We start from the raw sequence: 13,168 nt of genomic DNA on the forward strand, positions 1-13,168 counted from the left end.
AAGCAAAAACAACAAATGAGACTCTGGAAGAAAATACTAATTATCTCAAGGTTATTAGAGAGCTGAAAGCTGAAATAGCTGAGCTAAGAAGACAACTAGCTGAACAAGCTAAAACAGTATCAGAACAGAGTAGAAAGTATATGAACTCTAGAAAACAATAGAGAGGATAGAGAATACAATAAATGAGGCTGAAGACACAATTAGCAAGATCAAGGACAAATTAGAGACAAATAAAAAGAAGTAAGAGATCTCAAAAAGAGATACATACTGAAAACAACAACAAAGACATATGGAATGACTTCAAAAGAAATAATACACACATTATTGGCTCACCAGAAGAAGAAAGAGAAGGAGGGAAAAAAAGCATTCTTTAGGACATAATAGCTGAGAACTTCTAAAGTCTAGACAACATCAGACATAAAGGTTCAAGAAGCTGAGAGAGACCCATATAGAATTAACCCAGACCTAAAGACACCAAGACACATCATATTTAGAATGGAAAGGAATAAGGATAAAGAAAGGATCCTGAAGGCTGCGAGAGAAAAACAAAGAGTCATCTACAGAGGAAAACCCTTAAGATGAGCAGCAGACTTCTCCACACAAACACTACAAGCCAGAAGACAATGTCTCTTCAACAAATGGTGTTGGGAAAAAATGGGTGGAAATATGCAGAAGAATGAAACTGAACCACTATATTTCACCAAATAAAAAGTAAATTCCAAGTGGATCAAGGACTTGGATGATAGATCACAAAGTATCAGATACTTAGAGGAAAATATTGGCAGAACTCTTTTCTGCACAAATTTTAAAGACATCTTCAATGAAATGAATCCAGTTATGAAGAAAACTACGGCAAGTTTATACCTATGGAACTAAAACAAATTAAAAACTTCTGCACAGCAAAAGAAACCACTACCCAAACCAAGAGACCCCTCACAGAATAGAAGATCTTGCTATTTACATGCCATACATCAAACAAGAGGTTAATAACCAAAATATATATTTAAAAAAACTTGCCAAACTCAACAACAAGAAAACAAATGACCCTATCCAAAAATGGGGAGAGGACATAGACAGAATATTCACCATAGAAGAGATCCAAAATGCCAAGAGACACATGAAAAAATGCTCCAAGTCTCTGATTGTCAGAGAAATGCAAATAAAGACAACAGTGAGATACCACTTCACTCCTGTGAGACTGTCATACATCAGAAAAGGTAGCAGCAACAAATGCTGGAGAGACTGTGGGGTGAAAGGAACCCTCCTACACTGCTGGTGGGAATGTACATTGGTCCAACCTCTGTGGAGAACAGTCTGGAGAACTCTCATAAGGCTAGTAATGGACCTACCCTATGATCCTGCAATTCCTCTCCTGGGGATATATCCTAAGGAATCCAACCCACCGATCCAAAAAGATCTGTGTACACATATGTTCATGGCAGCACAATTTGTAATAGCCAAAACCTGGAAGCAACCCAGGTCCAACAACAGGTGAGTGACTGAGCAAGCTGTGGTATATATACACAATGGAATGCTACTCAGCTATTAAAAACAGTGACTTCACCGTTTTCAGCCAATCTTGGATGGATCTTGAAAAATTCGTGTTAAGTGAAATAAGTCAGAAACAGAAGGATGAATATGGAATGACCTCACTATCAGGCAGACATTCAAAAGATCAGAAGAGAAAACACAAATAGAATCTGAACTGGAATTGGTATATTACATCAAAGTAAAAGACTCTGGTGTGTGTGTGTGTGTGTGTGTGTGTGTGTGTGTGTGTGTGTGTGTGTGTAGAATACATATCCAAGAAGGATGACAGAGGGCCTAGTGGAGGTTGTATTGTTATATGGAAAACTGGGAAATATTATATATGTACACACTATTGTATTTACTGTCGAATGTAAAACATTAATTCCCCAGTAAAGAAATTAAAAAAAAAAAAAAAGAACATTGAACTAGGTGTTCTAGTTCTGACATGTACAACAGTGGTGACCTCAGAAAGTCACTTCACCTGGGAGTCTTAAATTCTTTATCTGGAAAAAAAAGATGGGGTTAGATTGCTCTCCATGGTTGTCACCACACCAAGTGCCATTCATTCCCTTAAATTTCCATGTATTTTTTAATTTATTTATAAAATAGAAAATATCGACAAAACCATAGAATAAGAGGGGTGAAATTCGACACATTTTCCACCACCAGAGTTCCATATCCCATCCCCTCCATTGGAAGTTTTCCTAGTCATATCTCTCTGGTAGTATGGACCAAGCAAGGGTCATTATGTGGTGCTGAAAGTGGGAGGTCTGGCTTCTGTAATTGCTTCCCTGCTGAACATGGGCATTGGCAGGTCGATCCATATTCCCATCCTGTCCCTATCTTTCCCTACTGGGGCAGGGCTCTGGAGAGGTGGAGTTCCATGGTACATTGTTGAGGCCATGTGCCCAGAGGAGTCAGGTTTGTGTCATCGTAGCATCTGCAACTTGATGTTTGAAACATGTATTCCTTTGCTTCCTCCTTTCTTGTAGAACTCAGTTCAGTAGTTCTGTAAGATGGGATTGACTGTGTCCGATTCTTTTAGTTCTTGAATATTTGAGAAAACCTTTATTTCTCCCTTATATTTGAAGGATAATTTTATAGGATACAATATTCATGGCTGGAATTCCCTCTCCTTTAGAACTTTAAATATGTCATTCTACTCTCTCCTTGCCTCTAGAGTTTGTGAAGAGAAATTTGATGAAAGTCTTATAGCCCTGCCTTTCTGTGTAACTTCTTCTCTTTCCCTAGCAGCCAGCAAATTTTTTTCCTCGTCATTGACTTTTGAAAGCTTTACAATGATGTGCCTTGGCATTGGTCTTTTTGTATTTATAAATCTGGGTGATTGTTCTGCTTCTTGAATGAGAATGTTCAGATGGTTTCCTAAGTGAGGGAAGTTCTCAGCTAAAATTGCTCTGAAAATGGACTCTGGGTCTTTGGCCTTGTCAACCTCCTCAGATATACCTATCACTTTTATAATTTTTTTATCTTTTTTGATCTTTTGATGAAGTCTGCAATTTCACAGAGAGTTGCTCCAGTCTTTCTGAATCATTCTTCTCCTTCATTTTTGTTTTATTTGGCTTTTTTGTTTATTTTTTTCTGTTTAGAGCAAGAGACTGACATACTGTTATTTGTTTATTTATTTATATACTTACTTTCCTGTTTGTTGCCCTTATTGTTTTTTTTTATTGTGGTTTTAGTTATTGTTGTTGATGCTGTCATTGTTGGGTAGGATCAAGAGAAATGGAAAAAGGAGAGGAATACAGAGGGGGGGAGAGAAAGATAGATACCTGCAGACCTGATTCACCGCTTGTGAAGCGACTCCCCTGTAAGTGGGAAACTGGGGGCTCGAACCAGGATCCTCACACCAGTCCTTGCACTTTGCACCATGTGTGCTTAACCTGCTGTGCTACTGCCCAGCCCCCTTCTTCCTTATCTTTGAATTGAAATAGTAGGCTGGCTGTATCTTCTAGATAGATTATTTCTTCCAAATGTGTGGATCTACTTCCTAAGCCTTCTACCTTGGCATAGATCGCAGTTAGAGTTTCTTTTTACTCCCTGGAATTCTGTTTGAACTTTTTATTTCATGCTTCCTAACTGCTTAGTGAGTTCTGACTGAAGTTCTTCTTTCAAGATTTGAAGATTCTTAGTGAACTCTGTTATAAGTCCCTCTCTTTTGTGTTTTAATTCCATAGTAACATGCTCTTTTAATTCTTGCTTAAATTCTTGGAGAGTCCTCATAATGAGCTTTCTGTAGTTTGTCTCTGAGAGTCTCTCTAAATCTGTAATTCCTTGGATTTCCTATTTCATTTCTGTCTGGCTGATACAGCATAGTTTGGTGTTTAGTTCTGTTTCTCTGCTTGTGCATTTTTGTGTGTGTGCTGGTTATTGATGGACAGCTGGTGGTGCTATTGTGATCTCTAGGTTTCTCTTATTTGTATCATCTGCGGTGGGTGGAATGGGGTAGGGGGGTTGCTTTAGGCTGTCTTGCCCTGTTTTATATTGTGTCCTTGCCTTAAATTCAGAAGGCTAAATTCCCCCCTGAGTCAAAGATTGAGAGGTTTTAAGCCTCTTTCTCTTCCAGCACTAGGAACAATGTTACTTGCTTGCTGCACTTAAAGTGAAATCGCCAGAATAAATAAATAAATAAATATTTTTAATTAGCTAATTATAAAAAAAAGTGAAATCGCCAAAATGGCACAGCTAAGCACTCATGCCACCCAGAGCTCTGATTTGATTTTTCTATTCTTCAACCCTTGCCCCTTTTTCTCCAACCGCACACAAGCGCCCATCTGAGACTGTAGAACATTCAGCTGTGGATTATGACTTCAGTTTGGTCTCTTGTTGTGTTTATTTGTTCTTTGGGGAGGAGAGGCAATTCATTCCCACTTATTCCATGGCCATGACTCCCAAAAATCTGTTATCATGTATATATACCACGTACCTTGAACTCCATTCCCCTATAGTTGTCATGAGTCAAATTGAACTCACACTCAGTCAGTTCAGGACTATGAGTTGCTTCTCAATTTTCAACAATGAACCAAATGCAGCAAAAGGGCCACCAAGAGTCAAGATCAAGGTTTTAGTTAGCTAATAATTGAGCTTAACAGTCCAAACATTAGCAAAAATGGAGAAAGTTAAGAAAGCTTAAATGAATACTGGTGTGCTTTCACAAATTAGGTAGTAGCAGAATGGTCTCATATTAAGCAGAGGATTCAGAGACTATATAGCTCATATAGGAACTTATAGCTCGTATGAAAACTTAGTAGTGGATTATTATTATTAAATATGAGACTTAAATCTGTATAATAGAGAAAATAAATCATTAGAATCAATTTAAGTCCAAAACTGGAAAACAGTGACATTAGTGCCACCACCTCACACTAGTGAGCATGGCCTACATCAACAAAACAGGAAGCCAGATAGTTTTAATCACATGTGGAATATACGGGTATTGAAACACATGAACTTGAAAAAAAAAAAAAAGTATCTAATCCATCTCTAAGACCTTGGGAGACCTGTTGTATTTGTTGAGGACTGAGTAGGACAGAATATTGGTAGTGAGGAACTATACTCCAATACCATGTAATACTAAAAATCACTAATTTAAAGATAAAAAAGCAAAATTAGTTACACCTCTTAGCCTTTTGCCATATATGAGGACCTAGGTTTGTGCCACTTGTCAATGTGTCACCATGCAAAGGGGAACTTCATGAGTGGTAAAAGCAATGTCAATGTCTCTCCTTCTCTATACCTCTCTCCTCTCTGCCTTTCACCCTATATCTAAAGGGAAAAACAAAAAAATCCACCAGGAATGATGGAATTCTGTGGGCATGAAGCCCCAGTGTAGCCCTTTTGGCAAGGAAAAAAAAAGAAATACTAGTGTGAGGGTCAGATAGTAGTGCAGTGAATTAAGCGCACATGGCGCAAAGCACAAGGACCAGTGTAAGGATCCTGGTTCTAGCCTCTGGCTCCCCACCTGCAGTGGGGTTGCTTCATGGGAAGTGAAAAAAAAATGACCCCATCCAAAAATGGGGAGAGGATAGGAGCAGAATATACTCCATAGAAGAGATCCAAAAGGCCAACAAAGATATGGGGGGAAAATTCTCCAAGTCATTGACTTGTCAGAGAAATGCAAATAAAGACAACAACTTCACTCCTGTGAGAATGTCATACATCAGAAAAGATAGCAGTAAGAAATGCTGGAGAAGGTATGGGGACAAAGGAAGTCTCCTGCACTGCTGGTGGGAATGTCAACTGGTTCAGCCCCTGTGGATAGCAGTCTGGAGAACTCTCAGAAGAATAGAAGAGGACCTACCCTATGACCCTGCAACTCCTCTCCTGGGGATATATCCCAAGGAACCAAATATACCCATCCAAAAAGACTTGTATATACATACCTATGTTAATATCAGGACAATTTGTAATAGCCCAAATCTGGAAGCAACCCAGGTGTCCAACAACAGATGAGTGTCTGAGTAAGTTGTGGTATATATACACAGTGGAATACTACTCAGCTATTAAAAATTGTCATTTGTTTTCTTGTTGCTGAGTTTGGTGAGATCCTTATATATTTTGGTTATTAGCCTCTTGTCTGATGTATGGCACATAAAGATCTCTTACCATTATGTGGGAGACCTTTTTTATTTTATTTTATTTCATTTCTATTGTATCATGTATGAGAATAGCTGTTCCTGCTCTTTTTTCCCCCTTTTGTTTCCCTTGTTGTTTTATTGTTGTTGTAGTTATTATTGTTGTCATTGTTGTTAATGCCATCGTTGTTGAATAGGACAGAGAGAAATGGAGAGAGGAAGGGAAGACAGAGGGGGAAGAGAAAGAGAGATACCTGCAGACCTGTTTCACCACCTGTGAAGCGACTCCCCTGCAGGTTAGGAGCCAGGGCTCGAACCGGGATCCTTACGCCAGTCCTTGCGCTTTGTGCCACATGTGCTTAACCCATTGCGCTACCACCCAACCTCCTATTACTGCCCTTTTTGTGGTCCATTGACTTTTATGATAGTTTTCCATCCTTTCACTTTGAGTTTGTTTTTTTCTTGTTGAGTTAGGTAGGATTTCTGCAGAAAACATATGGTTGTGTTGTGTTTTCTGATCCATCTTCCTACTCTATGCCTTGAAATGGGTGAAGTAAGGTCATTTATTTATAATATATATTGTGATGTGATTGTTTATAAGAGACCTTTCAGAACTCCTTGCAGTGCAGGCTTGGTGATAGTTAATTCCTTCAACTGTTGTTTATCTGAGAAGGTTTTTATGCCTCCATTTAGTCTGAATGACATCCTAGGTGGTTACAGTAGTCTTGGTTGAAAGCCTTTCTCATTGAATGCTCTCTATATATCTTGTCATTCCCTTCTGGCCTTTAGTGTTTGTGTGGAGAAATCTGCTGCTAATCTTATGGGTTTTCCTCTGTAGGTGACACTTTGTTTTGCTATTTCAGTCTTTAGGATACTTTCTTTATCCCTATTCCTTTTCATTCTAAATATGATGTGTCTTAGTGTCTTTAAGTCTGGGTTAATTCTATTTGGGACCCTCTGGGCTTCTTGAACCTTTATGTCTTTTATGTTGTCTAGAGTAGAAAAGTTCTCAACTATTATGTCCTGTAGAATTCTTTCTTCCTGTCCCTCTCTTTCTTCCTCTGGTATGCCTATACTTTGAATATTATTTCTTTTGAAGTCATTCCATATGTCTCTGTTGTTGTTTTCAGTATCGCTTAATCTCTTTTTGAGGCCTCTTACTTCTTTCTTAGTTTTCTCTAATTCATCTTCAATCTTGCTAATCTGTTTTCTGCTTCACTTATTTTGTTCTCTCTCTTCTATTTGTTGTTTTCTGTAGCTCAACTATTTTGTTACCCTGTTCCGATACTACATTAGTTTGTTCAGCTAGCTATGCTCTTAGCTTAGCTGTTGCAGCTGTCAGCTCTCTAATTACCTCGAGATAATTAGTGTTTTCTTTCAGTCTCATTTGTTGTTTCCACATTTCTGATGATATTACACTCAAAGCTTTTCTCACTCCTGTGACTAATGCCTCAATTAGTGTTTGGATATTGTCTTCATTCTTATGTGCTTCTATCTTTGTGGGGCTTTTATCTGGGCTTATATCCTAGTTGATTTCTCCAGTGTTTCTTCTTGATTTAATCATTGTATATGGTGTGTTATGAGGTTCATCTCAGTACTTTTCAATCCACTAATCACACTTGCCTGGATTGACTTATGTCTAAGTAAGGCACTTAAACAGTTCATAGTTTCAGAAATTAACAGTTGTTTCAATGTTACCTCAATCCCTGAGTTGAAGCACAATAGCTGTTAAACCCTCTTATATTCTTTATCTTCCCTGCCGACTATGGGAGCCTCAGGGCTTTTTAACTATAAATAGCTTTTTTATCTTAATCAATCGCTGCTGACTAAGAGGTAACACAGGGTGGGGAAGAGATAGCATAGTGTTTATGCAAAGCAACTCACACACCCTAATGGTCCAATGCCCTGTGCCTAGTTCGTAGCTCACTAGCAGCTAGAACCTAGCCAGGCAACCATCCTTGGCCCAATGAGTTTCTAAACCCATCCTGTTTATATTCCATGGGCTCTGAGGCAGTTATTCATTGTGTCTCCCAATTCATCAGGAGAACAATGTGAAAAGGCTCCCACTATATAGCCTCACATCCAGACCACTGGGAGTATAGATCTACTCCTAAGTTTCCTGATAAGTTCTCTGCCCCCTAATGTCAGCACCAGGCCTCCCTGCTGCTACTTCAGCCTCTGAGGGACAATAGCAATAGAAGCCCACAGTTGCAATTGGTGAACCTTAAAGGATCCTCTCCTCCTTTCAGCAGCCTGTTTATAAAACTCAGACCAGAGGTGGAACATCAACAGGCAAAGTGCTGGACTGTTACCAGCTGCTCCCAAGTAAATATGGAATTTTAGCCCCAGTAATATCCTTAAGCCCCTCTGTCCATGAGCCATATGTGTTTGCACTCACCTTTGACTTAGTGGGTCCCCAAAGTAATCCTAGTCTCAGCTTGTTGAATTCTCAGTTCCTAGTTTATTAGAGAAAAACACAGCTGCTGCTACTCTTTAGCCCTGCCTCCAGAAGTTCTTTTTTTCCTATTTTTATTTGATAGGGCAGAGAGAAATTGATAAGGGAAGGGGAGATAGAGAGAAAGAGAAACATGTGCATATCTGCTTCACCACTTGTGAAGCATCCTTGCCCCAGATGGGAAGTAAGGGCTCAAACCTGTGTCCTTGCATGGGTCTTTGTGCATATTACTATGTGAGGTTAACCAGATGTGCCACCACCCAGACCCTATGAGGTGCAGAAGGTGGAAGTTCTGACATCTGTAATTGCTTCTTGGCTAGACATGGACATTCTCAGATCAATCCATACCCCCAGCCTGTTTCTGTCTTTCCCTAGTGGGGTGGGGCTCTGGAGAAGTGAGGTTCCAAGACACACTGGTAAGGTCATCTGCCCAGAGAAGTCGGAAAGGAATCATAATTGCATCTGCAACTTGGTGGCTGAAAAACACGTAAGATATGAAGCAGGACAAATTGTTTACTAAATTGGAACCCAAAGGTAGGGATAGAGCAGATGAGAATAGGGATCTTAAGGTGGAAAAAAGCTAGGAAATCTATTTTAGGCATGTTCCAGGGGGCTATGACTTTAGTAAATTTTGCCTGAGCCTGATAGCTAACATTTAGGTGAACTAAAAATATTGTCTGGCAAGATAGTATCAGTTGAGAATAGAACTACAAAACTGAACTAGGGCAGAGAGTAGCTCCCAAACTTGAAGAAAATATATAAATACAATATCTATTTACTACATTTATCTAACCTGAGGCCCATAAATATTCATATGTATCACAGGGGCCTGGGTAACCTCTGAGGCCCTGTGAATCTGAGCTTAGCCCATGGTCACATCTAGGAACATTCTAGGCTGTACTCATTTCAGGACCAGTCTTCCTCGAGTATATGAGTAAGATGACCCAGTCACCCTTTGGAGAGTGGGGCAGTCTCTACCATTGCTCTTCTATAGTGAAGTCAACTTCCTGGAGTAGCCCATGAGAGGACTTATGATGATGTTTCTGCTGGAAGTGACCAGTGATGGTGGAGACAGAAATCTATTAGAGATCTAGGCCCATCATATCTATGTGGGAACCCAAGGATTTCCTGAATAGGGCCCCAGACAATGGGGTTAGGCCTTACTTTCTAACAATCCTTTATAGAACAAGAGGGATTTTTATACTTCCAGCCTACTTTTAAAGCTGAAGATTCAGAATACAGAGAGGGTAAGAGAACTCCCACAGCACTCTGCCAAAGTAGTAATGGAGCTAGAGCTTCACTTCAGATCTCTCAGCTGAGTCCTTCATTTCCTAATAGTAAGCTGACAAGAAGATAAAAACTATTCTTGTGGGGGGAAAAAGTTGTTATCAAGCTTAAGCTTATATGACATAGTTTCACTGAATGTCTATCTATCTATCTATCTATCTATCTATCTATCTTTCAGGTGAGCTCCTGGGTGACATGGCTGATCCTCACAGCAGGCTCCATAGAGGAGAAGCGGGAAGTCTTCTCATATCTGGTGCATGTGGCCAAATGCTGCTGGAACATGGGCAACTACAATGCTGTCATGGAGTTCTTGGCTGGTCTCAGGTATGGGCAGTGGGAATCTGGTTATTTGGGAACAGTTTCTTCTTACCCCGAGTGGAACTGAATTAAAATTAACTGCCCATGTAACCACAGTCTACCCAAACCAGAAAACCGGTAGTGATTGTTTGGGGGATATTTACTGTCCTTTGCAAACACCACAAGCAGCCTTGTCCCACAGAAATACTATATAGAATTCCACCTTTGTGAACCAGTAATGATCCTAAATAGCTGTGTCCGCTCTGTCCCACGCTCTTGACCAGGCTGTATAAAATCATCTGATTGTATATCTCCACCAGTCCCATCATTTGGACCACTCTCCTCACCTTCCTGCCTATTAACTCACTGTTATCTGTCTCTTTCTAGCTCTCCCTTAAGAATTGCCCCAAAGGGGCTGGGTTGGGTACACACACTATAATGTACAAGGACCTGGGTTCAAGCCCCTAGTCCCCACTTTCAGGGAGAAAGCTTCACAAGTGGTGAAGCAGGGCTCCAGGTGTCTCTCTGTCTCTCTCCCTCTTTATTTCTCCCTTCCCTCTCAATTTCTGGCTCTCTATCCAATAAATAAGGATTTAAAAAAAAAAAAAGAGGAATTTCCCCCCAACAGTGTAAGCTCCTAACTACCAACTGCACTTAATAACATCAGTGATTAACTTTGATAAGAAGCATTCTGTAATATTATCTCTTATTTGTACTGAACAATTACTATATATATGGCATTGGATTAAGCCTGTTCTATACTCTGTAGAAAAGAATTAAATCACTTTACTTATCAGCACAATTTTTAGGTAGAAAACATTATAATTTTCATATTATATAAAAGAAGACAATAAAATTAGAAGACATTTTAAAAAGAATACCTGCTGTGATTGGGACATAAATACAGACCGTGCTGATTTCAGAGTCCATGCCGTTAACTAGTAGGTTGTCGGAAAAGTCATGACATATTTTTTTCTATATTTTTCTATGCAGAAATGCATCAGAGCATTTATGACAGTCCAGTATTCATATGTCTTCTCAATCAAGTTAGTAATAAGATCACCATTCTGTCAAAAAGTCCCCAACTTTGTTCCCTTTCCACCTGAGTTATCTGATGTATTTTAGCTGTTCTTCATTCTTATGGGAGACAACACGCTGTGTCAGGAAGAAAAGCATGAGTTGTCAAATCAGAATAACAGAATTCAATTTTGAGCCCTCCATTGAATAACTGATGTGATTTGTAACATCTAGTTGACTTCACTCAGCCCCAGTTTCTTTGCCTGTAAAAGACAGATAATAATAAAAAGGACCTACCCTCTTTGCTTAAGCTTTATTAAAAACAAAAACCAAAAAAAAAAACAGCACAAAGTGAGATAACTCAAAGTGGTTAACTTGTACATCTGGCATACAGTAAAACTTCCTGCAAAGAACCTGAGTTCTAGGAGCTGGGCAGTAGCACAGAGGGTTAAGCACGCATCCCAGTTTGGGCTTCCCAGCTACCCCCTTACAGGGGGGTCACTTCACAGGCAGTGAAGCAGGTCTGCAGGTATCTGTCTTTCTCACCCCCTCTCTTTCTTCCTCTCCTCTCTCAATTTCTCTCTGTCCTGTCCAACAACAACAGCAGCTATAACAACAATAATAGTAATGACGGCAACAAGGACAACAAGATGGAGAAAATGGCCTCAGGGAGAAGTGGATTTGTAATAATTGTAATATGGGCACCGAGCCCCCAAGATGACCCTGGAGGCAAAAAAAAAAAAAAAAAAAGAATTTTAAAAAAAAGAACCTGAGTTCCCAGGTTCAATCCCTAATACCACCACCGTAAGCTAGAGCTGGACAGTGCTAGGGGGAGAGGTGCCTAAAACTGTTATTATTTTTGTCTGAGATTCACCTTTTCATTAAGGAGTCTCACTATAAACAGACCTTTTTTCATAATATCAGGTTTTTTCTTTGATTCTCCAGATTCATGCATGGAGATTCAGGAGTTGAGGGAGGAGAGGAGGTTGCTCAGAATTGAACTTTTATTTTGTCCTTCTGAACTTTTTAAACTAAGACTAAATCCAAACAATCATATCATTGACATTTAAAATAGCTTTAGAAATGTACCAGACATGGCTAAAAAAAAAAAAACTTGGAGAACAGAAGACTATAGTCAGATGATTTAATTCTCTATGTGATACATTTTCTACAAAGAATTTGTGCTACTTTTCTTTTTGAAAATGTTAGAATGCCTGCTATCAAAATGACAGGAAATAACAAACATTGGCCAGGATGTGGAGAAAAGGAAACTTGTGTGCGCTGCTGGTGGGCATGCAAATGCAGCCACTGTAAACAACAGTATGGAGGTTCTTTGGAAAGTAAAATAGAACAACCACGTGACCCAACATTTCTACTTCCAGGTAGATATCCAAAGAAAATGAAAACACTAACTTAAAACAATACCTAGGAAACTCCCCCCACTACAATTAATAGCTGAGATCTGGAAACTACTGATGAGTCTCTCGATGAATGAATGAATGAATGAGTGAGGAAAATGTGGTTTCTATGTACAATGGAATAATATATTGCCACATAAAAAGAAGAAAGCCTTGCCTTTTGCAACCTACAACCACAGATGGATTTGAAAGCATTCATCACAGTAAAATAAGTAAGAGGAAAGCGAATACCTAATGATATCACTTACATGAAATCTGAAATTCCACTTATATGGAATCTGGAAAAGAAGAGGTTCAGATACAGAGAATAAAATGGTAGTTGCCAGAGCAGGCGGTGGGGTTGGACTAAATCAAAAGTGGCCAAAGGGTAAAAAAAACTTCCGATTATAAAATATGTTATAAAGAGAATTTTTAAATGTGGTGACTAATACTGCATTTCATACTTGCAATTTCTTAGAAAATATATCTTAAACTGTTTTATCATGTGAAAAAGAATTATAACTATATGAGTGAGAGATGTTTATTGTAGGGGCCATTTCTTAATACATGTCAATGCAAACTAATGTAGTGTT

General features: G+C 39.2%; 1 protein-coding gene across 3 annotated transcripts in view; it reads left to right on the top strand.

Annotated features, from left to right (window-relative positions):
* The window catches only part of PLCE1 (phospholipase C epsilon 1), a 447,646-nt gene that overhangs the window by 303,852 nt on the left and 130,626 nt on the right, over positions 1-13,168 (top strand). For all 3 annotated transcript variants that reach the window (XM_060192220.1, XM_007535620.3, XM_060192230.1), the window contains one exon: positions 10,043-10,188. In XM_060192220.1, the coding sequence (XP_060048203.1) occupies positions 10,043-10,188 (146 nt within the window). The remainder of the gene's footprint in view (positions 1-10,042; positions 10,189-13,168) is intronic.

The sequence above is a fragment of the Erinaceus europaeus genome, chromosome 1 (genome assembly GCF_950295315.1).
Source record: "Erinaceus europaeus chromosome 1, mEriEur2.1, whole genome shotgun sequence".
Classification (NCBI taxonomy): Eukaryota; Metazoa; Chordata; class Mammalia; order Eulipotyphla; family Erinaceidae; genus Erinaceus; species Erinaceus europaeus.